Here is a 24,517-nt window from a genome sequence, read left to right as displayed (position 1 = left end):
GAGTCAGGTCTTGAGAAAAAGAATTATTGTACAAGTTGAACAAAGATAAGTACAATCATGCCTAGAAATCTGATAAAGAGACACTTCTAAAATAGGGTCATGAAGCTGGGAAACTATTTTTACTCTTTTAACTGCAGCCTAAGATGAGGGCTTCCGTTTCGCTGCCCTGCCACCCGATGGAAGGACCGTGAAGGATGTTTGCTCGCTGTGCCCAGTGGGGACCGAGTGAGGCCCTGAAAGGCGCATTCGCTTTATCACACCATCACTGCCTCTGGGAACCCTTCACCTCCTACATCCATGCAAAAGGGCTATTTTTTCATTTCCTGTAACAGTATTTTAGTACCACACTTAGGTGTTTTAATAGTACTTATTATTAGGTTAAAAAATACCTTGGTAAGATTTTTTTAAATGCCAAACATGGACACACCACCGGACTGAGAACATTTCCTAGGATTTTGCCTGATGACTCGTAAAGAAGAAAAAGCTGTATGCATGAAGATCCTCACTATTCCATTACTGTCGTAAAAGAGAAGTTTGGAGTCCACTTAAATGCCCCCAAATGTAGAAATGGCTGGATGTATGATGAGGACAGCCTGCTTTGTGGGTCACAGGGCAGCTGTAAATGGTAATGCTCGGTGCGCAGTGGCGTGGGAAGTGCTCGGGAGTGAAAAGAGCAGAATGCACCACGTGCCTGTGACTAAAAACGTGCAGGAATGTGAGAAAAGATAAAGGGTATATGGGGAAAACTAGGTGTGTTAGAATGGTAGAATTTTGAGTGGATTTCTCCTCTCATCATTTGTTAAAGGGTTTTGTACTTACTTCTTGTGGGGGAACAAGATCTTTTAAAGAAAAATCTGAATTTCCCTTTAAGAAAACGTCAGCTGCTAGGATGCAGGATACCGGAACCCTAAAAGCGGTGGCCCTTTTGAAGATAAGAGGAAACATTTTAAACCAGGATTGCTTTAGCAACACACATATTGATTATTTAATTTTGTCTTTTAGAAGTAAGTTGGCCTCGCGCAGTTATGTGGCAATCAGAATACTGCAGAGGATTGGTGAAGGAGGTGGGAGGGTCAGAGCCCGTGTGACAGCTGCTTCTTTGGCTCTACGGAGTGAACCGAATTTTTGGACTGTGTCCACTTTAGTCAATATTTGGTTATTTGCTTTGAAGCTTTTTGTTTGCAATGATGCCCTGAACATCCTCCACAGAGCGGGAGTCTGACCCTGAGATGGTAGAATCTTAACTAATTTTATCATTTATATAGAAACTGAACCTTTTGGGGACATGAAGGACCATTTCTTTCCTCGGTACTTCTTGTTTTTTACTTTTGTATCACCACTGATTTATGGCTACCAAAAAAAAAAAAAAAAACTGTCATTAACATAACAGCTAAATCATCTTGCCGTCCTACGGGGCTGGTGAGACTGGGGCGACACCGAAAAAGGATTGTAGGCTAGGGGAGTCTGGGGCCGCAGGGCCTGGGGGCCGGCTGCTCGGACTGCGTCCCAGGCCCCACGCCCAGTGCCCTCTCCCCTGTTCTGTGAGGGCAGGAGGGGAGGGAGGGCAGAGCCAGATCACTGCCCACCCAGGGGCTGCTTGCTCAAGGACAGAACCTCGGACTGCTGTCATTACCATCTGAAGTAGGAGTTTTACAAAAACTACCACTCCGAACAAACAGGCAGGAGACACGAACAGACAGGTCACAAAGAAGTGACAGTAAACACGGAGAAGCAGGCAGTGTCACTGGGAGAATGCGGGCAGAAGGTGCCGCCGGGAAGGTTCTCATCCGGCCCCGGCCTCCCCGGGCTTCCGTGGGCAGTTGGCCCCGTCCCCGGGAGCGTGGCCGCAACGGGGGATGCGGGAGGCAAGCGACACAGGCCTGGACAGCCTGCCCAGTCGACCCCACGGCGTGCTGGTGGCTTCAAGCCTCCTGTCTGTTTGCCCAGGCCTGTCTAGCACCCTAGGATACATCACCGCGGGTGGTGGCCAACCCTGGACTGCCGGGAAGGGAGTGGTGAGGGGCTCAGAGGGGCTGTGAATAGGAAGCCGCCCCCCGTTTTGCTTTCCTCTCCTGCCCCGTACAAGCAGAGAAGACCCTTTGGCTCTGACGGAGGACGCTTCCTCAACCCCCGGCAGAAGGAGCTGCAGGCAGGGCCCCGGGGAGAAGCCCAGAAAGAGCCCCTAGGAAGGGGTGAGCGGAGGCCCGTGAGGGGCAGTGCGGTGCTGGGCCCGGTGGGGCCTCGGCTGTGACTCTGAGTCCAGAGGTGGTTCTGTGAAGCCCAGACTCAGGGCGCTGTGCGTCACCAGTCTGGGCAGCCGTGTGCCATGTCTGCACAGACCTCCCCGCCTGGCTGACCCAGCGCAGGAGTTCTGAGGGTTGAACTTGGCATTGCTGACGCAAAGCAGGCCCCCTCGAATCCTGTCTGGAACGAAGCACAGTGAAAGCAGTAAACATTCAGGGCTGCTCTTTAAACTAAAATACTTATTTTAGATAGAGGTGGCCAATCAGATCAGATAGAGATGCCTCATCACTTTCATCTTTTTGAGCAAGAGGCCCAACGGAATCGTGCAGCTTCTCACCTCTGCTGCCGTGGCCCACAAGCAACCGTGTGAGCGCGTGGGTCACACTGCGTTTCTGTAAAAATTCCCTGGACACTGGTATTTGAATTTCAGATAATCATCATTTGCTACAACAACCTTCTTTTGATTTTTTTCCCAACTATTTACAAATATAAAAACCACGTTCAGCTTGGAGGCCGTGCAGAAACCAGCTCTGGGCCGGATCCAGGCTGCAGGCCGCAGTTTGCTGACCGCAGCTCTGTAGCGGTGCCGCCAGCAGAAACGTCACGCAAGCCTTCGTATAAGTGAAGATCTTCTCGTAGCCATAGTTTGAAAAGTAGAGAACATTAGGCAAAGGTAATTTTAGTACTCCATTTTATTTAACCCAGTATATCTCAACGCTATTATCGCAATATGTAACCATTATGTAAAAAACTACTAGTGAGATATTTTGTATTTTTTTCATACTAAGTCTTTGAAATTCTTGTGTATTTTAACATTTATAGTACATGTCAATGTGGATGCTTGGTACTGCTCTTGTATTTAGATTCCTTGAAATGTACAGTTGGAGAAAGTAGAGTCACATATATAAATTGTTCCAAACAAAAGAGTTTTTCAATAACCGAGTTGAGTATCAGATTTAAGTTTAATTTTCCAGTGCTCAATGGCCACATGTGGCTGGTGCTACTGTATTATACCGCGTGGCTGGTCAGAGGTGGGAACGGGCTGTGGACTGCAGGGCGACTCCGAGGCGGGTTGGGAGGCCGCATCGGGAGCAAACCGGACGCCTGGGCCCCGGGAGAAGCGCCTGTAAACCCGCGGTGGTTTACCCCGCGACAGAAGGGGGTCCTGACCAGCTGGGGGCTTTTTAGTTGCCACAAAGTACGTGAGCTTTGGGTTGTGAGTGGCCTGGAAATTCACAGGACCCTGTGTTTTCAGCCCTTCAGGCCTTTTATCTGCTTATTCTGAACTTAGTTATTTGAGCTTGTTGATGGCCGAGAAATGGGCTTTTGTACTTACGAAAGCTCACACAGTCTGAAAAGAAAAACCTTAAAAGGCTTATTTTCCCCAGTAGAGTGTTTTCCTTCATGGATTCCCCGAAACCTTCCGGCTGCGGTCCCTGCGTGGGGATGGCAGGGTGCCGGTGTTCAGTGTGACCTTTAGTGTGATGTGAAAATAAATCTCTGGAAACATCCAGTAGAAAATGTTCTTTACAGACTTTCTGTAGGAAAAACAAATGTTTATAAACTCTGCTAATCAAGTATTTGTTTTTCCTACCTCTGCAATTTCATCCATTAATAACTGTCAGAGTTCAAGTTCAGTTCACTGCACAGTATCTGGACTTTTCCTCACTGGTAATTAGTAAGACTGTGAGTTGTAAGTGCTGATGGCTAAATAGTCACAAGTCATTAAAAATAATCATACTTCAGCCTTAACACTGGGAAGATGAAATACAGTTAAAAAAATATTTTACTGAAAATACCTTAATTTTATTAATAAAATTAATTTCAATCCTGAATTAGTCTTTAAAAAAAAAATCCTTAGCAAGATCTAAATGGACTGTGAAGACTGTTTTTTGCTTCTATAACCACACTAAAGTTCACATTATCAACCTGAAAAAAAATGTTATTACTTAACAGGTAATTAATTAGTTCATCTCCAGGGCTCATGGGAGTGGTTTGGAGGAATCTTTGTAGACGTGGCAGTATGCTTGGTAAATGAGTATGGCTGTGGAGTGGTTATCACTTCGTTTCTGTGACATTTCTGGAAACACATGTTTTGGAAAACTGGGACATGTACAGTCAGATGTCATGACAAAGATGCAGTGAAATGCTGACTAAGTTCTCTAAAAACCTACTTCCTCCAGGGCTCATCCAAGTGCCCTTGATGTCCCTTTACCTCTTAAGTTTCTCTAGACCCCCTGAATAAAGGAATGTTTTCTTGGGCATCTTTATGGTCAAATAAGTATTCCCTACAACTCTCTTCCTTTCTAAAAACCAATAGAAGTTTACACTGTGTATTTGCTGTTAGATTTGCTATCAACAGCTGTATAAAAAACATAAAGTCAGTTCACTGCTTTACATTTTCTGGTATGTTTTTGCATAAATAGCACCCTTGATCCTAACTGGATGGTGGTATTGCCATTATTATTGTCCTTACACTACAGATGAGGAAACTAAGGCTCAGATTAACTAGAAAAAACAAAACCTGGGATGCAAAGCTAGCCGTCTGGACTCCAAACTCAGCGCCCTCTGCTGAACCCCGTTGGGTTCCGATTTCCATTAGAAAGTCACAGTGAAGGCGGACCTGCTGGGTGGTGACGTGTCAGTGGTGACTTTGTTCAGACCCAGGCACACACATATTTAGTGGTATATGTTTACACGTATCTAGTATTTGTCATAAATATCAGAATCACAGCCAATAGTGCCTTACTTTTCAATTTATAGTTGAGAAACGCTGTTTTCCTGGGAATTATCTTCAAATCCTAGAATAAGAGGTATCAAGATTTTGAAGACTATCGAGAACAGTGTTCCAGATTAGGTGCTGGCCCGGGGGGAGCCGGGGTCATGGGTGTGGCTGGAAGGGTGAAGCCGGCGTCCCCAGGAGTGCTTGCTTGGCGTTTGCAGGCCCTCCTCGTGGCACCCGTGCATGGCTAGCTTCCTCCCGTGGCCACACTCAGGCGGTGCAGCTGAAGGCGTGGCGGCTGGAACGCGTGCTGGCTTGTGGAGAGGCCGAGGAGTGTCAGATGCGCCTCTGCCGACAGCTGGGCCAGGATGGCACGGGACACTGCAGGATATCACTGCTCATTGCACTTCTTTTGGGTCTAGTTAGGTTCGTGTTAGGCAGCCAGTGACTATTTTAAGATATTGCAATACATCTGCAGAGCATTCTGTACTTTTTAGTCTGTTTCTATATGTTTGCCTCTCACAACAAGCCTGCCAAGTGAGTTATTAGCACAGTACAAATGAAGACACCTGACTTGCACATGGCCTATCACTAGGGTTAAGAAGGTAAGGTTTTGTTTCTTCTTTTTTAGTGAGAATGTTTGATATCTTGATTTGGCTGATAGTTACATGGGTATATACATATGTCAAAATTCATCAAGCTGTATGCTGAGATTTGTGCATTTTATATGTACCTTAGCATAAAAAATAATAAAACATTTAAAAAAGATCACATAAACCTTGGATATTGGAATTGTATTTAAAATTATAAGACAAAAAAAGTATGTTTTTATAGTCTTATATATATATATATATATATATATATATATATATATATTTTTGAGAGGGCATCTCTCATATTTATTGTATTGATCAAATGGTTGTTAGCAACAATAAAATTCTGTATAGGGGAGTCAATGCTCAATGTACAATCATTAATTCACCCCAAGCCTAATTCTCGTCAGTCTCCAATCTTCTGAAGCATAACGAACAAGTTCTTACATGGTGAACAAGTTCTTACATAGTGAGTAAGTTCTTACATGGTGAACAGTGCAAGGGCAGTCATCACAGAAACTTTTGGTTTTGATCACGCATTATGAACTATAAACAATCAGGTCAAATATGGATATTCGTTTGATTTTTATACTTGATTTATATGTGAATCTCACATTTCTCCCTTATTATCATTATTATTATTATTATTATTTTTAATAAAATGCTGAAGTGGTAGGTAGATGCAAGATAAAGGTAGAAAACATAGTTTAGTGCTGTAAGAGAGCAAATGTAGATGATCAGGTGTGTGCCTGTAGACTACGTGTTAATCCAAGCTAGACAAGGGCAATAAAACAACCACGGATGCAGAAGATTTCTCTCAAAACAGGGGGCATGAGATTCTAAGCCTCACCTCTGTTGATCCCCAATTTCTCACCTGATGGCCCCCCTGCGACTGTGCCTGTCTTAGGTTGTTCCTCCCTTGAGGAGTCTTACCCGTCTCTGGCTAACCAGTCATCTTCTGGGGCCATACAGGGAGATGTAAAGTTGGTAAGTGAGAGAGAAGCCATATTGTTTGAAAAGGTTACCTTTTTACTTCTTTGAAGATTTATGCCCTGTGGCTTCTATGCCCAACACTTGTCTCGAGGTATCTTTACCACCTGGAGGAATTATGATACTCGGTAAATTCGATATGAGGCATGAATTCTATTTAAGGGTTGTAATTAGGAAGGAAGAAGAAAAGCTATAGGAGTAGCAGACGTAAGATAACATGGGAAGATTGATTATTTCTTTGACATATCTTCTTGTATAGTAACTTGAGCATGTATAGGTTTTAAACTACTAATTAAATTGCATACACACATTAACATAATAGGAATACAGTTACATAACCAAAGCAGACCTACAATTACCAGCCATCTCCAGTGAAACCAAGAAAACCAGTTAGGCACCCTAGGCATTTGTGAAAATTTGTCTATGATATGGTAGATATTGTCCAACTGAACTTGAACAGTCTGAGAGAAATCAGACAAATTAAAACAACCCATTCCTGGGGACTGTTCACATCCCATATGTTCTTTTAACAGTAGATAGTCTGTAGTCGTAAGATTTTGGAGCACTACAACTTGCACTTCTCCTAATTCTTGGTTGAGTTCCAACAGTATAGATCCAGTCAAATTTGTTGTTTTACTGTATGCGCAGGTCAGCTTAGATATCTCCTTCTTCATTCCAATGGCAAGTCCAGGAACTGGTGGGATAGATGCAGCTACAACTGCAGCATTGCCTGGATCTTTGTAGAGGTTTTTTGATGATCATCTTCTGGTATGAGTCTTCCAGAGAGTGCTGATGTTGGAAGTTCTTCTTCATATCGTATCTTAGTTCATTTTCTGGGTAGCCCAATTAGGCTTTGATCCTCTGTATAAACACAAACAGACCCTTTGCCCACACTTTGATATGCCCTTTATACCATTGTGTAGAACTCATTGGAGGTCACCACACAGGAACTGTTAGTCCATTCTTGGGTTCTGTGATTCCGCTGCTGTTTTGTTCCTTCAGTTTTTCCTTTGTTCTTATACTCCACAGATGAGTGAAATCATTTGGTATTTCTCTTTCTCTGCTTGGCTTATTTCACTGAGCATAATACCCTCCAGGTCCATCCATGTTGCTGCAAATGGTAGGATTTGCCCTCTTCTTATGGTTGAGTAGTATTCCATTGTGTATATGTACCACATCTTCTTTATCCATTCATCTACCAATGGACACTTAGGTTGCTTCCAATTCTTGGCTACTGTAAATAGTGCTGCGATAAACATAGGGGTGCATCTGTCTTTCTCAAACTTGATTGCTGCGTTCTTAGGGTAAATTCTTAGGAGTGGAATTCCTGGGTCAAATGGTAGGTCTGTTTTGAGCATTTTGATGAACCTCCATACTGCTTTCCACAATGGTTGAACTAATTTACATCCCCACCAGCAGTGTAGGAGGGTTCCCCTTTCTCCACAGCCTCGCCAACATTTGTTGTTGTTTGTCTTTTGGATGGCAGCCATCCTTACTGGTGTGAGGTGATACCCCATTGTAGTTTTAATTTGCATTTCTCTGATAATTAGCGATGTGGAGCATCTTTTCATGTGTCTGTTGGCCATCTGTATTTCTTTTTTAGAGAACTGTCTGTTCAGTTCCTCTGCCCATTTTTTAATTGGGTTATTTGTTTTTTGTTTGTTGAGGCATGTGAGCTCTTTATATATTTTGGACATCAAGCCTTTATTGGATCTGTCATTTACAAATATATTCTCTTCATTTCTAAAAACCAGTAGAAGTTTTTTTTTGTTCCTTTTTGTTCTATTGATGGTGTCTTTTGCTGTACAGAAGCTTTTCAGCTTAATATAGTCCCACTTGTTCATTTTTGCTGTTGTTTTCCTTGCCTGGGGAGATATGTTAGAAGAGGTCACTCATGTTTATGTCTAAAAGGTTTTTGCCTATGTTTTTTTCTAAGAGTTTTATGGTTTCATGACTTACATTCAGGTCTTTGATCCATTTTGAATTTACTTTTGTGTATGGGGTTAGACAGTGATCCAGTTTCATTCTCCTACATGTAGCTGTCCAGTTTTGCTAGTCTTGTATATTCTTTTATGAATCAGACCAGAATTCTGCTTCTGCCAATTACTACCTGAGTGAACTTAAGCAAGTTAATCTCTCTGAGCCTTGGTATTCTAATCTGTAAAGTGGGGAGCCTTGTAAGGCGGTCAGGGTGTAACTGAGATAATGGGTAGTCATTAAATATTAGTAGCATTATCATCTTCGGTGGCTGTGACTCATTCATTTAGCCCAACAAGCACTGAGAGCCCCCCTCTGTGTGCTGGTCACTGGGCGAGGCAGTAGGGCACGGTGGTGAAGTCCACAGGACCTCGTGTAGCAGAAATTACCGTCTAGTGGTAGAAATGGTAAACGGGTCGTAAGAATGTCATGGAGTGACAGAGACTTTGCCGGAAGTGAAATAGGACAATGTTAGAAAGGGGTGCTCTCAGTTGGCAAGGCCTGTTGGAGAAAAAGGGCGCTAGAGCAGAGACCTGAGCGGCCACAGCCTGGAAGGTCTAGGAGTGAAGTGGGCACGGCCTTCCTGGAGGAGGAACACAGAAGCACAGCGCCTGAGAGGGCGGCACAGAGAGAAGGTCATTGCCCCACGTGGAGAGGTGCAGGGGCTGGATGTGGAGGGTTGTAGGCCAGGGCAAGGAGCTTGGGTTCCTGTAAGCGTGGGGTTTTGGGTGGGGAAGGGATGTGCCCAGTTTGGGGCGAGCGCTCAGCTGTGTGCTATGAAGGAATCTAAGGTGTAGAGGAAACATTTCCTTTCTTGTACTTGGGAGTCCGTCTCCTGTGCCACAGGACTAGTGCACGGCGGAGCAGGGCTGGAGGTGCATGGCGCTCCTGGCACTCCTGGCACACTCGCCTCTGATGACGGTGCCATTTTTCATGTCTCCCCAGTCCTGGCAAATGGCATGTGGTTCTTGCTACTCACCAGGGAGTCTCTAACGGTCTAGTGGGGCATGGAGTGGGGGATACACAGGGCGGGGGCAAAGAGGCTGTTTCTGATCACTGGGTGCAAAACAGAGCTTAGGGGCAGTAGGGACTGAAGGGAGAAAGCAGGATCTGTTGTGCGGAGAGGAGGCTCCCTGCGGTGGCATGGGGGACCCTGCATGGGCCGGGCCATGTCCCTCAGGTTCGCCACGCATCCAGGCTGCACCTCCAGGCTGCTGGGGCTCAGGAGCCTGAAGCTGTTGTCCCACTGCGGCCAGTGGGCAGAGGGAACCTCGGGTCTGCCTCTCGGATTGGGGTTCCCATCCCTTTGGGGTGTGTTCCCGTCCATTCAGCTAGGATAACTGGCCAGTTAGCATTATATGGTCACGTGCAGTATCACGGTCGCTGACACGGGTGCTTCCCGAGAGCCAGTCACGAGCTCTTCCCCACAGACATCACTCTGATGCCCCTGCCCCTCTGAGGTGGGCACCGCTCTCCTCCCTGGCTTACCAATGAGGACGCTGGTGAATTGATCGAGTCAGCGCTCGAACCTGTCTTAGCCCCCGACTGGAGACAGGCTCCTGTCTCTTCTCACTCTCACCTGTTAGCGGTTGGCGAGGGCGAGGGCGCTCTTCTGTGGGAGGAGGTACACTAGCTGACCGAGACGGTGCCAGCTGGTGCTAAGGAGCGCAGACATTCATTCCGTGGCCCCGTACACACTGTGACCCCTTCTGTTCAGAGAGTTCCGCCCGTGTGCTACATGAGGCCATGTGCTGAGGAAGGCTGCCTGCCTGGAGGCGGCTGACCCGTTTCTCCAGCAGAGGATATGTTGTCCCTTCCAGAGGGGCCTTACCAGGGGCAGCTTGTGATCACTACCTCTCGGTGCCTTTTAATTGCATGAACAACAACATACTAACACATAAGTCAAGAAAGATCTTTACCCTCCAACTGTTTTTATTTCTTCACATTAACTTTCAGTTCTTGTGTTTACATATAATTTGTACATAGTTAAAGTCACCGAGTATTACTTTTTCATTTAACACTGTGTTGTAAGAGGTTCTAAAGTCAAGCAGTAAGTCTCTGTGGGGTGATGCCCACCAGGCAGGCAGGTCGGTCTGGAGCCTCCTGGGAAGGAGCAGCTGCGTGTTGGCACCTTGGAAAGTCCTTGCTTCCCGAGCAGCCTGTCAGGCTTCCAGGAAAGCCAGGCGTGGGCTGGATGGAAAAATACAGTGATTTGGAACCCATGTGAAACGAACAGGCTGGTGAGTTCAGTGTTGGAAAAGAGGACAACAGCCCCAGCCTGATACCAAAAGCTGCTCTGAAGCCAAAGCCTTGGTGACCGGGCATGCCTGTGGCTTCATCACTGCCGCTGACGCGCCCTCTTCTCAACGGCTCTGAGAGTTACTTACTGGTCAGAAAACCAGTTTTATCAGAGATGCAGAGCAAAGTACTTGACAGGCACTATTTCCATGATAAAGCTGTTCGCTTGTGTTTAAATTCAACTGAAAGTGGTTTTTAAATTTCAAGTTAGTGTAATTCAGCACCAGCCACGTGGCACTCAGTCTGCGGTCTCTCCCCGAACACCCTGAGAGTGGGATTCCGGGCTCGGGGTGGAGCCCCACATCAGGACGTTTCCCGACAGCACCCCACCAAGCCTCCCCTGTGCCTCTGGTTGTGACAGGAGGCAGCTTGAGTGAAAGGCGACAGGGCAAAGCAGAAATCCGGTCAGACCTGTCTGGGGAAGGCTGGGACAATGGATAGACAAAGTTGTTTCTCTTTTCTCCTTTAGAAAACAAGTAAAATTCAAAGTGATTTTTTTTTTGACTTTGGCACTTTGGATTCAATCTGATTGAGGTCATTTTACACTGTAGTAATCTCTGTAAAAACAATTCATATAAGCTAGAACACCAAAATCAGGTTTTATGTTCAGGCCACCAGACTTTTAATTAAGGAAGCCTACATTTGAATTTTGAATGGAATATTTAATTATGGGACACATCGTATGTCAGAATATGCAGTTTGCTTTAAAAGAATTCTTTGGGTGTGCTTCATGACTTCCCCCGACCGGTTTGTCATGACAACCGTGAGGCAAATGTTGGTACTGGAGTCTATGCTTGTCGGGGGTTGTGTTCTCAATGAAATGCCAGCACAGTGGAGTCCGCCTTGTTTGATTTCTGGGGGAGCAAGTCTTGCTGTGAAATTCACACCCAGTTTTTCTTCTCTACCAGAAACTTATTTCTGTAACAATCTTCAGTGAATCTGTTCACCGGCAGGAGGCCACTCCTTTGTTTTTACATATAAATAGCTAAATAGTGTCTGGAAGGGAGCCTGGGCTGGCTGCTCTGTTTTTGGTGGCCTCCACCCTTTTTTGGGTGTTTGCATGACCCCTGTGCTCAGGTCTGGACATGCTGTTGTGTGTGTGTGTGGAGCAGCTCTGTAGCCTCCTAAACACCCCATCTGCCTTCAGGCTGCAGCCCTACCAGGCTGCACGGCCACTGGTGTCCCGCAGGCCGTTCACCAGGAGCCTGTTTCTCCGGTGTGCGCCCTTCCCCTTGCCTGCCTGGCCTGGACTTGGGTTCTGTTTAGCCATAGTCTGTTCCCCCCCTTCCCCCGCCTAGCTCTGCACCGATCGAACCCCCTAGGGTGATAGTGGCCTTCCCCCGCGAGGACATCAGCTGTACAGACAGGTGGCAGTTGTGCCGGTTACAGGGCCCACTACCCGGCCGCGCCTGTGTCTGGGCTGATTGCTTGCTGTGTAATCTTGGGCAGTCACTTCCCCCTGCCATGCCTTGGGGGTCCTTAGATAAAGGGGGATACTGATAATGCCCTAGGGTGATTATGAGAATTAAGTGAGTTAATAGTTATAAAACACAGAACTGTGTCTGGCATACGGTAAACATTATATAGGCATATAGTAAAACAAGTAACTTTTCAAATTATAAAAGTAATATAGTTACATTGTGGAAAACTTGGAGAATTCAGAAGCGCTGTGTTAGTGAGAGCTGGAGCGAATGAGCAAATGGTGGGGTCGGGCTGGCAGAGTGTCCCCCAGGCAGGCGGCCCGGGGTCGGGGCGGCAGAGGGTCCTCCAGGCAGGCGGCCCGGGGTCGGGCTGGCAGAGTGTCCCCCAGGCAGGCGGCCCAGGGTCGGGCTGGCAGAGTGTCCCCCAGGCAGGTGGCCCGGGGTCGGGGCGGCAGAGGGTCCCCCAGGCAGGCGGCCCGGGGTCGGGCTGGCAGAGTGTCCCCCAGGCAGGCGGCCCGGGGTCGGAGCGGCAGAGGGTCCTCCAGGCAGGCGGCCCGGGGTCGGGCTGGCAGAGTGTCCCCCAGGCAGGCGGCCCGGGGTCGGGGCGGCAGAGGGTCCTCCAGGCAGGCGGCCCGGGGTCGGGGCGGCAGAGGGTCCCCCAGGCAGGCTGGCCTGCGGTGACAAGGGGCTGAGGCCGGCTCCTGCCCTCTGGACTCCAGGCCTCGCTGTCTTCATCGGGATGGTTTGCTTGCTTTCCCAATTCTGAGCCCATCCTCGCACTGCTGCTAAATCAGTGAATGTGGTGTAGCCGCAAGTGTTGTGCAGAGCGGGGCCCGAGCCGGCCCTGCTAACCAGCTCTGCGGTTCGTGGAGAGCTACCCGATCTTTGTGAGCCTCAGCTTTCCTGCCAGAGAAATGGGGCCTCGCCCCGTCTGGCAGAGTTAGTGGCAAGGATTAAATGACACGTGGCAGATCTCTCCCGACTGTGACTGCGTGACGTCCTGATGACTGTTAGGTTGTCCTCATCATTAATCGGAAATACTGAAGTAAAAAGTGCATTTAATACACCTACCCTACCAAACAGCACAGCTCAGCCAAGCCTGCCTTAAATGTGCTCAGAACACTTACTAGCTTTCAGTTGGGGAAAATCATCTAACACAAGCCTTTTCATGATAAAGTGTTGCATATTTCACGGAGTTTATTGAATCTGTACTGAAAGTGAAAACTGGAGTGGCTGTGTGGGTCAGAATGGCTGTGTGTGTGTGCTGGGCATTTGCCCTCGTGACCACGGGGCTGACGGGGGGCCAGGCTCGCCGCGGCCCAGCACCACGAGAGAACCATACCGCATATTGCTGCCTGGGGAAAGACCAAAATTCAAAATTCGAATTAAATGTCTACTGAATGCGCATTGTTTTCGTGCCATCGTGAAGCTGAAACACGGGAAGTGGAATCTTGTGTGCTGGGGGCGGTCTGCACCGGGAGAGCCCTGTGCCTGCTCCGCTGGGCACTGGCTGGATATTCTCTCCCTCGGGTCCCGCCCGGCTCTCCCGACTGTATTGGGGTCCCTGGTTGCTGCAGGGAGCGAAGACCCCGGAGAGATGCATGGCTTGATTCGATTCCTCCAAAAGCCGAGTTCATATATAAGCAAGTGGGATACGACTTTATACCAAGGAGTTATAGGTCTCTCAGGGGCACATACTGTGAATTTTTCAGATGATTTCCTTTTCATTTTCTTCCTTCACTTACTCTGAAATACAACCTGTGTACAGAAGAGTGTGGAAACGTGTACTATACAGCGTGGAGGATAGTTACAAACACCCTTAGGAAGAAACAGAACATTAGCAGCCCAGCCCACTTCCAAAGTGCAGAGGGCATCTTATGTGTCTTAGGTCTAAAAGCTGTTAAAATATGCTGTCTACTTGACAAATAAACCTTCATAGCAACAAAATTAGGAAATAAGTGAAGTTATGGTTTTAAACAATTGAAAGCAAAATACCAAAGGTGACTGAATTCCATTATTTCACATATCTTAGAAGTCCTTTGACAGGCCTGTAATGTTTAGATGTGTAACAACGTAAAACAGGACATGCATTCATACATCACCATGTAATTTTCCTATAAAATTGTTCACTTTTATTTCGGCAAAATCACTATGTTGTTACAGTCAAAATATTTTTGTGTGCTAAAAACAAGATCTAGACACAGTAACGACTGAGGGATTAAAGAATAATGTAGTTGTATTCAAGCCACAATATTTGAAGAATTTTCAGCAAATGTGAATTAAAGTAAATGTAAAAGTTAAAAACAAAGTACGTTTGTAGGATTCCACTTACATAAAAGTCTAGAAAGTGCCAACTAATCTCCAGTGACAGAAACCCTGTGACAGGAATGTCCATTGCTTTGGCTGGGGAATTGGCTGCACAAGCACATAACACAGGTCAAGGCTTTTCACTGAACACTTCGTGCACGGTTTATGGCATAACAATTATGTCTGTAAAACTTTAAAAAATAAAGGAAGATTTTATTTGTTTCAAAATACTATTTTTTTTCTAAATATTAGAAGTTATTTAGGTAAAAAAGCAGGCCAAGACAATTCCTTGTGGGAAAGAATCATTTTTTTAAACTAATGGTATTAGGACAGCCGGACAGTCAGATGAAGAATAGCCCTTATCTCACACCACATACAAAAATTAACTCAAAATAGATCAAAGACCTCAATATAAGAGCTAAAACTATAAAACTCTCAGAAGAATACATAGCTGTAAATCTTCATGACCTTGTGTTAGGCAGTAAACCAGGTTCTTAGATATGACATCAGAAACACAAGCAACAAAAGAAAAAAATAGATAAATTAAGCATCAATTTGAGATAAATTCAATCATCTAAATTAAAAACTTTTGTGCTTCAAAGGACACCATGAAGAAGATGAATAGAGAACCCACAGGTTTGTAACCCTTTTTTTGTAAAACATGTATCTTTAAGGCCTAGTATCTAAAATATATAAAGAACTGTTACAACCCAATAATAAAAGGACAAATAACACAGTTTAAAAATACCCCAGCCCTCTGCACACACCCCAGCCCTCGGCACAGGCACACTTCCCAGCCCTCTGCACACACCCCGGCCCTCTGCACAGGTGCATACCCCAGCTCTCTGCACACACCCCAGCCCTCTGCACAGGCACACACCCCAGCTCTCTGCACACACCCCAGCCCTCTGCACACACCCCAGCCCTCTGCACAGGTGCATACCCCAGCTCTCTGCACACACCCCAGCTCTCTGCACACACCCCAGCCCTCTGCACAGGCACACACCCCAGCCCTCTGCACAGACACACACCCCAGCTCTCTGCACACACCCCAGCCCTCTGCACAGGTGCACACCCCAGCCCTCTGCTCTGCCAGTCTCTGTGTTTGGAAATGACACAGCCACAACTTGATAGCATTTAGATGAGATCTCCTGTTCCGTGGACATCAGCCAGCCAATGTGCAGCTGTGAGGCCTGGACAACAGCGGGCATTTACTTGGGAGTCTGTGTCAGTGCTGAGCGTCCGCTGTGCTTCAGTAAGGCTCCTGAGTGCGTCTGTGACCTGCAGTGGCCAGGGTGGGGCTCTGAGGGCGCATCGCACGGCACCCGCCTTTGGGCCTTACTCCATCGGCTGTCTACTCTTTGTTGTTGTGTTTTCTAGATGCCTGCACTTGAACCTGATTCTGAGATTAGACAGAATGGCTGATTTTGATTTGTCTAAGACAGATCTTTGCTTTCATGCTGTGGTGAGAAGATCAAGACTTTAGAACGTGATAGAACAGAGGAAAGGATGAAAGCTTTTGGCATTGTTCCTACTTTTCTTTAAAGCTTTTTCCCCTGTCATTCGTTAGCTCAACTCGTCTTAATATGTTATCTTCTATGACTTATTTAATATTACTACTTTATGGTAAGATATTTTTTTTTTGAGAGGGCATCTCTCATATTTATTGATCAAATGGTTGTTAACAACAATAAAATTCTGTATAGGGGACTCAATGCACAATCATTAATCAACCCCCAGCCTAATTCTCGTCAGTCTCCAATCTTCTGAAGCATAACGAACAAGTTCTTACAAGGTGAACAAGTTCTTACATAGTGAATAAGTTCTTACAGGGTGAACAGTGCAAGGGCAGTCATCACAGAAACTTTCAGTTTTGATCACACATTATGAATGGTAAGATATTTTATATAAAAGATGATGTAGGTCCAACACCCAGTGTCTGGAGGCATGTGAGTGAGAGGTGGGCTTGCCTCTGTGTGCAGTTCATGGTTTACCACGGCAGTTTGACCTATTCCTTAATTTCCTGCTGCTCAATAACAAGTAAGCCCTTGGGAGAGTTACTGTGGCTAAGGTTACAAGGGCATCTTCGTTTGGTTGGTACTTAGGACCCGGCAAGGAGGTATTTGATCCGCTGGGGCAGAAATCCACCCTTAGGTAGGAACTGACCTGTGTGGGTCGCTGCCCCTCAGTGGCGGTGTCAGACCTGCCCAGACGCCTGCGCGCAGATCAGTGCCTTGAATGACTAAACAGTTCTTCCTCCCCTTTGAAGGGAGTGGGGGTATTGCAGCTGTCTAGAATGGCCTCATTACGCTGAGCTCTGTGATGTGTGATGACTCTGCTTACTTTTTAAAATAGCACATGCTGCAGTATTAAATAGCAAAACATAGTTGTATGATTTTAAATTGCTTTTAAATTCCCCCGAATCCCACAAAGGACTATTTTGGCACAACTCTCTGCCTCTTGTTACACTGGCCTGATACCAGAACTGACTTTCTTGGCGAGCAGGCAGTTCACAGGCAGGCCGTCCCTCCCCGGCTGCTGCACAGTCACCTCACCCCCACCCACCTTGCCCTCGCGCTGTGGACCTTCTCACTGTGAGAGGCGTGGTTGTCTTTGTTCTTCCGAGGGCTACATGGTCTGGCAGTTGGTAACTGAGCTAGTGAACTAGGTTCTCAGTTCAGACAAAACCAGTTGCAAGCATAGGTCTGGTTAGTTTTTACTACCCGCCTCCCCCTGCCCCCACCGCCCCACAGCCCCGAATCAGGAGGGGTTGTGTTCCCACCGGGCTTAGGGGACCCACCTTTGATAGCTGGTGCACAGATTCAGTCCGTTCTAGGCATTGGAGCCGTTCGCACATCGAGGCCACACCACTGTCACAGCACCCCCATCCTCAGGGTTCATTCTCCATTGGTCTGTTGCTGGGCAGTGCTATTAAGTCATTTCACCGTAGTGGGGTCATAAAGTTTAAAAAGCAAGGACTTGGCATATGTCCTAATTCATTCTAACAAAGTTGGGATCAGTTTTCTTTCTAAAAGTAATTTTTGTGGTTATCCAAGGCACAGTGTAAAAGATCAGATTTCTGTACCGCTCCCAGGGAAGAGCAGCGCCCTGCCCCCAGCGGACCCCTGCCCCCAGCGGACCCCTGCCCCCAGCGGACCCCTGCCCCCAGAGGACCCCTGCCCCCAGCGGACCCCTGCCCACGGGCCTCTGCCTTCAAGTCTTTCAGCTGCTGTGGTTGGCTTCACGTCTCTAGACAAAGTGCTTAGATGGCTGGATTTTGAATTTATCTTATTCATAGACTGCCTTCTATGGAAGTGAAGACTTGACTCTTGCATTACCCTTTCTCATACTCTTAATATAGTGCAGTTCTCGGTTGAATCGCCTCAGAGGCCGTAGGCGCGGCGGCCGAGTGTGAGGCCCCTGGGCTCCGGTGACAGCCTCAGCACCCAGGGCATTTGAGCGGGTGTTTTAATCGCGGTGCCTCGGTTTCCTCACGAACAGCTTAACCTCCTCGGGGTGCTGTGGATATTAAATGACTTAATCTACATGAAGCGTCTGGGGTGTCCCAGTTCTAAATAAATTGCAGCTGTCATCCTCAGTACGGTCACGCCCCGTGGCCACCGAGTGTCCCCTTGTGTAAAGGGTGGGGCCGGTGTGGCGGTCCCCGGGGAGCTGGGCGGCTGCAAATCTCTCCTGCCGCCCCTGCCCCGCGAGCCCGGGTCACGGGGATGAGAGCGTTTGACGGGCCGGCCCCGGGGGCGTGGAGCCCAGAAGGGACGGACCGAGCCGCCCGGTTCTCCTGCGAGGGCGCCCGGCAGGTGGTCCCCGGGCCCAGCGGGGGTCGCGGGGGGCGGAGGCGGGCCTCGAGCTGCCCCCGCTGGGGGTCCCGGGGCGGAAGCCCGAGGCCCGGGAAGGAGGAGGAGGGACAGACGCGTCTGCACCGCGGGCGCCTGTCTGTCATCTCCTTAGCCGCCTCCTCGCCGCGCTGCTGCCGGACGTTCCCAACATGCGGACCCGCGGTGTGCGGGGCGCCCCCCGGAGGGCGACCAGACGCCCCCCCAGCGCCCGGGGCCGCAGCAGCCGAGGGACGCCCGGCTTGTTTTCCCCAACAACTTGCTCTGCGTGCAGGAACTGAGAAAGTGCCCGTGACATGAAAACTTCTGAAAGAGAATTTAGTGCAAAGCAGTGATTCTTTTTTCCTTGATGAATAAGAATCTTGCTTTATTTTCAGGCATTTTGAGAAAGTCGCTGGAATTTTTTAACAAACTCACCATCTTCCCGCCCCACCCCCCCAAAACCATCTGCCTTGCTAGTGGGCCCCAGCCCCGGGCAGGTTCGCTGTGGACTCAGTGTGACCAGAGAAACTGGCGGCAGCGCGTTCCTTGGGGCGAAAGGGCTCATTACCCCGCTGCTGCCCCGGGGGCAGGTCGAGCACGGGCGTCTCTGCCCCCATGGAGCCCCGGCCCAGCCCTCTGTAGCAACAGCTTGATGCCTGCGGGTGTGGAAGGGCGGCCTAGCCACGGGCCAGCTACACCACCAGGCGGTGTGAGTGCACCCAGGACCCCGGCCCTAGGAGCCCCGACTTCCCCGCCGTCCACCGTCTGTACTCTTACACCCCCGCCTCCGCCCTCTCCACACTGCCGCCTTCCTGCCCCGCCAGCCCCCATCTCTCCACATCTAGTGGCTCATAAATCCTCCCGGTTCCGTCACTCGCATCTCTTCAGCCTGTTTCCTTCGATACCTCGCTGCTTCTGGGCCCAGACCACTGCCATTTGTCACTTGTGACAGCCTTCCGATGGCCTCCCTCCCAGTCTCCCCCATAAACAGTCCAGTCTGCAAACTGTTTGCAAATCACACTTTCATATGATTCCGAGGTTAGCACCTCAAGATGACTCACTCACATCTAACGGGTAACGGGTGTTCTTACAGTGACAGGCAAGGCTGAGCTGCACCCTTACACGGCCACTTGCAGGCACTCATTTTGTCCCTGCCGCACTTCTGCCTGGAACACTCCTGCCTCCTCCTTCCCCATCCTCGCCCTATTAGGGCCTGTTCAGCCTTCCAGGGTGGGTGTCACCTGGGGCAGAGGGTGTGTGGCAGCCTCTCCCTCCCGCCTCTGGGGTGGGCACCCGTGCCAAGAGGCTCATCATTGCCTACAGCTCACGCCTCGGTCAGTGAGAGCTGCCGCTGCTGTGTCCTCGTCCGTCTGCCTGGATTCTGAGCTCCTTGAGACCCGCAGTGCCCAGCAGTCTGACACAGTATAAATTTATTGCATGAATGAGCTGTATATCCCCCTCTCACTTGTATTTCTCTAATTTTCTGGACTCTGTGAAACGCTGTAAGTAGTCTTAGTTGTGTGAGCAGTAACTTCTGGCTTCTCAGAGAGCAGGTGCCTGGATAAGGGGGACACCCTGCTGTGGGCAGGGAGGTAGTTTGGGTGCTGCCCTGTGAGCAGGGCAGTGATCTGGTACATACCAAACTTCCTTCAAGGCCTGAATGTTCCCATTCATCGTTTGGTCCTTTTTGAGAACCTGCTATGATAGGAAGAACAGAAGTGGGAGAGCCTGTATGAGGCCTTGTATGGCATTTAAGAAAGGGAGACTTGGAGAGACCAGATAGTGCATGCGTGTGTGTGTGTGTGTGTGTGTGTGTGTGTGTGTGTGTGTGTGTGTGTAAAGACAGTGCATAGGGTAAAGAACCTGGGGTCAGTGACCACCAGTGGCACCAGCAGCAAGTGCTGGAGGAGCTCAGAGGAGGCGGAGAGCATCGAGGGCCGGGGTCGAGGCGCATAGGGCTTGGTTCTGACACGTTCCTCCATCGAAAAGCATTTTAAGTATGTTTGTTTGGTCCTTATGATCCTATTGAAGTATATTAACATGTAATAAACAGCATGTTTAAAGTATGTAATTTGATGAGTTTTGTCACGGGTGCATATGAGTGAAACCAATACTCCAGTCAAAATAATGAACATACCCATTACCTTCAAAAGTTCTTTGTGCCCTTGGGAATCCTCCGCCCAGCTCCCTCGCCACCACCAGGTAGACACTGGTGTCCACCCATCACTATGATTAATTTGTGTCTTAGAATTTTGCGTAAATGGAGCCATGCCTTCTGCACTCCTTTTTGGTCTGACTCCTTTGAGCATGATTATTTGGTGTCCATCTGTATTGTAGTTATCAGGAGTTCACTCCTCCGCACAGCTGGGTAGTCTTCTGTTATGTGAATATGCCATGATTTGTTTGTCTAGTAACTTATTTCTGGACATTTGGATTCTTTCCAGTTTTTGGTTACTAGAAGTAAAGCATCTGTAAACATCTGTATGCAAGTTTTTGTGTGAACATGATGCTTGTGTTTCTCTTAGGTAAACACTTAGGAGGCAGTGGCTGGGTCATATGGTAAGTGTATGTTTAACTTAAAAAAACCTCCTCCACTGTTTTCCAAAGTGGTCGTACAATTTTATATTCCCAGTGTCAGTGTATGGCCGTTCCAGTTACTCTCTGTTCTCCCCAGCAGTTGGTATGATCAGACCTTTTCATTTTAGCCATTCTAATAGGTATGTGTGTGGCTTTTCATTGTCTCTTTAATTTACATTTCCCCCATGATTAATAGTATTGGGCATTCTTCATATGCGTATTTTCTACTTGTCTATCTTTTTTGTGAAGTGACTGTTCAAATCTTTTGCCCATTTTTAAATTGGTTTGCTTGCGTTTTATTGAGTTTTGAGAATTCTTTATATAATCTAGATACAAGTTGTTTATTAGATACATAATTGTAAATCTTTTTTCCCACTTTCTGGCTTTATCTTTTCATCCTCTTAATGGTATCTTTCACAGAGAAGTTTCAGTTTTGACAAAGTTTAGTTCATTAATTTTTTCATGTGGATTTGTGTATTTGATGTTGTATCTAAGGAATCTTTGCCTAACCCAAGGTCACAAAGATTTTCTTGAATGTTTTCTTCTAGAAGCTTTGTAGTTTTCAGTTTCACATTTAAGTTTTATGATCCAATTTGAGGTTATTTTTTAATATGGTGTAGGGTAGTGTGTTTTTTTCTTATATACCAATTGCCTACACAGCAGTATAACTCCTTTCAGGTTCCTGGACCGGATTCCAATGTGTGTGTGAGAGAGAGGTGGGGGTGGGGTGGGGTGGGGTGGCGTGTCTCTTCCCCTCCCCCCACATCCAAGCAATTCTGAAACACCCGCCGGGTGTCTGAGAACTCAACCCAATTCTGATGCCATCTGCCCGGAAACAGCACCAGATCTGCCAGGCGTAGAGCTCTGCCCTACAAGACCACCCTCCACCCCTGCTCCAGACGCCCGTTGCAAGCCCCAGGCCCTGTGCTTCTGACCTACTGCCTACAGACTGGAGGTTCCCACGACCTCCCCCTTAGGTTTTATTAGTTTGCTAAAGCAGCTCACAGAACTCAGAAAACCACTTATGTATCAGTTTAATAAAGGATACAAGTTAACAGCCAGATGAAGCGGTATACATGGCAGGGTCCCAAACAAAGGAGCTTCTCTCCTCATGGAGCTGGGGGCCTGGCTCGGGGACACCTGCTGGGGTTCTGGCTCCCCAGCGTGGATGCTCTCTGTCCAACAGAAGCAGGATCCGGGAGAGCGATAAGCTCTTCTCAGGGGTTTTTGTGAGCGCCTAACTGCACAGTCTTGATTGACTAAGTCACCGGCCATTGGCTGATTCAGCCTCCAGCCCCTCCCCTCGGGTGGGGTCCAAAAGTCTCTCATTAATGTGACAAGACCCCCATTTCGTCTTTATGACTCTGCAGTATTTTCAGGAACTGGGTATGAAGACCAGATATATCCAGGGAATATATATTTAGTCATCTGAATGACCAAATACGTATTTTTTAAGACTCATTATTGCACAGGTAGTGATCAAATTATCTTGCTTGTATTTCTGAAGCTCTATTGTTAGGTGCACATAAATTTATCATCGTTAGATCTTCCTGGTGCCTTGACACTTTTGTCATTTGAAGTGTCCCTCTTTGTTTCTAGTCATATTTCTTGTCTTAAGGTCTGTTTGTCTACTATTAGTATGGCCTCTCCAACTTTCCTTAGGGTTATTATTTACATGGCATATCTTTTTATTTTCTACTTGTGTATTTGTATTTAAAGTACATTTCTTTAAAGAGGCTATAATTGATTCGGTAGGGAGTCTTGTAGTGACATGTCCCCTTAGGCCCCCTTAGTTTATTATACTTTTTAAGAAGCATTTACAGACTTGATATCCTGTGAGATAACTTATTTCTTTAGCACAAAATTATGGTAATTTGTACTCAGCATTTGTTTCTTGTTCTTGGTTACCATCTATTTGTTTGTTTCCAGAATCAGAACAGGAAATTATGACTTCCGAATCTTAATCTTTTTTATTGGGAAAAATGACATACTTTCAGAAAAGAAGGTAAAATGTGTATATGGTTTCATAAGTGAAGAGAATACCCGGTAACTACTATCCAGCTCAGCACATTGTCTACTTGTGTATGACTGGATTCCCTTAGCACAAGAACTAAGTCTCAGCAGATGTGCAGTTCTTGACCACTGGGTCCTAAGGATCATAATTCTGTTCCTTCCCACAGGAACTCATTCCCTTCCAGTTTGATCACCTACAGACATGCGGTCCTAAATATATCTCATTGTTACTGTTTATTCAAATGAACTTCTTTCCTTAGATTACAAGTTTTCTTAAAATCATAGATAGTAGGATAGAGATTAATAGTGTTTGGGTCATACAAGAATGATTTATTTACAAATACATACTTTTCACGAATTTGATCAAACACAAATAATCATATGCTAATTACAGTATGAAGTGGAAAACCTTCAAGCTGGGATTCAGACTTGTCCCTAAGTCACTCCAGCTTCCCTCCATTCGCCAGTCTGCCTGGGGTCTTTCTGCGTGAGTATTTTTCTAAGTATGTATCGCATCTCGCGGAGTAAGTGTAACTTGCCGTGTCCCTTCCCCTTTTGCAGCGTGGGTGAACTCTCTGTCCATGGGGATGATCTTCTTCTGCAGCCCAATCGTCAGCATCTTCACAGACATATATGGTTGTCGGAAAACAGCTGTCGTGGGCGCTGCGGTGGGATTCACCGGGCTTCTGTCTAGTTCTTTTGTAAGGTAAGGACTTGGTTTCTTCCTATGTTGCTTTTTAAGAGCTGTTAGATACCTTAAAGGGTTTTTTTTTTTCCCCCAGAAACTTTGCTGTTTACAAGGGAAAATACTCCTTTTCATTGCATCACCTTTAAGCAGTGTAACTTATGTATTGTTACCAACAGCTGCAGATCAGAGGTTGAGAATTTGAATGCTTCAGCTTTGCAAACTAAGAGTTGGACGTCAGTCAGGCTGTGTATGTGCCCTGCAGCTAAAAGCTTCTCCAATTGCCTTTTCTATTCATAAGAAAATTCTAGAAGTTATAACCAAGAGTTCTCTAAACAAAGGGTCTTAAACTCAGCTCCTGTCTGAGGCCCAAAGGGCACGTTAGTGGTATTTTGAAGCAATTGTTCATAGGCTCAATATGAAATATTTTTACTAATGAGAAAAACATTTGGCTATTTATTTCAGCCTGGGTAGAGAATTCCTGTATGCATTAAAAAAAAAAAAAAAGAGCATGCTAAAATCTAAACAGATGATGGCAAAATGAAGTGTTTAAATAAACCTTACTATAAGCACACTTTCCCTGTTTCTGGCAAAGGGCACAGTGCGCGGAAGGGGGGCTGACTCACGGAGCCGGCAGGCACGGCGCCGCGTAAGGCCACTCTCCATGCAGCTCCGGTTCTGGCGAATCCCTTTGCATTGTCAGAATGATGGCCAGTTAGAGAAACACCGGTTTAATCCGTAGCTCTGGCTAACAGGAGGTGATTAACGAGAAAACCTCTTCGGACGATTTCCCTCCCGTCTGTGCTCCGGTGGTTCATCTTCATTTTCCCTCCCTGGCTGTCTGCAGGCCCTCC

General features: G+C 47.1%; 1 protein-coding gene across 1 annotated transcript in view; it reads left to right on the top strand.

Moving 5' to 3' along the window:
• Positions 1 to 24,517, top strand: part of SLC16A10 (solute carrier family 16 member 10) — a 73,046-nt gene that overhangs the window by 15,065 nt on the left and 33,464 nt on the right. The window contains exon 2 of the mRNA XM_037012271.2: positions 23,540 to 23,684. Within this exon, the coding sequence (XP_036868166.2) occupies positions 23,540 to 23,684 (145 nt within the window). The remainder of the gene's footprint in view (positions 1 to 23,539; positions 23,685 to 24,517) is intronic.

Source organism: Manis javanica, chromosome 13 (genome assembly GCF_040802235.1).
Source record: "Manis javanica isolate MJ-LG chromosome 13, MJ_LKY, whole genome shotgun sequence".
In the NCBI taxonomy this organism is placed as follows: Eukaryota; Metazoa; Chordata; class Mammalia; order Pholidota; family Manidae; genus Manis; species Manis javanica.
The sequence above is the reverse complement of the archived record's forward strand: the minus strand, read 5'-3'. Positions and strand labels throughout refer to the sequence as shown.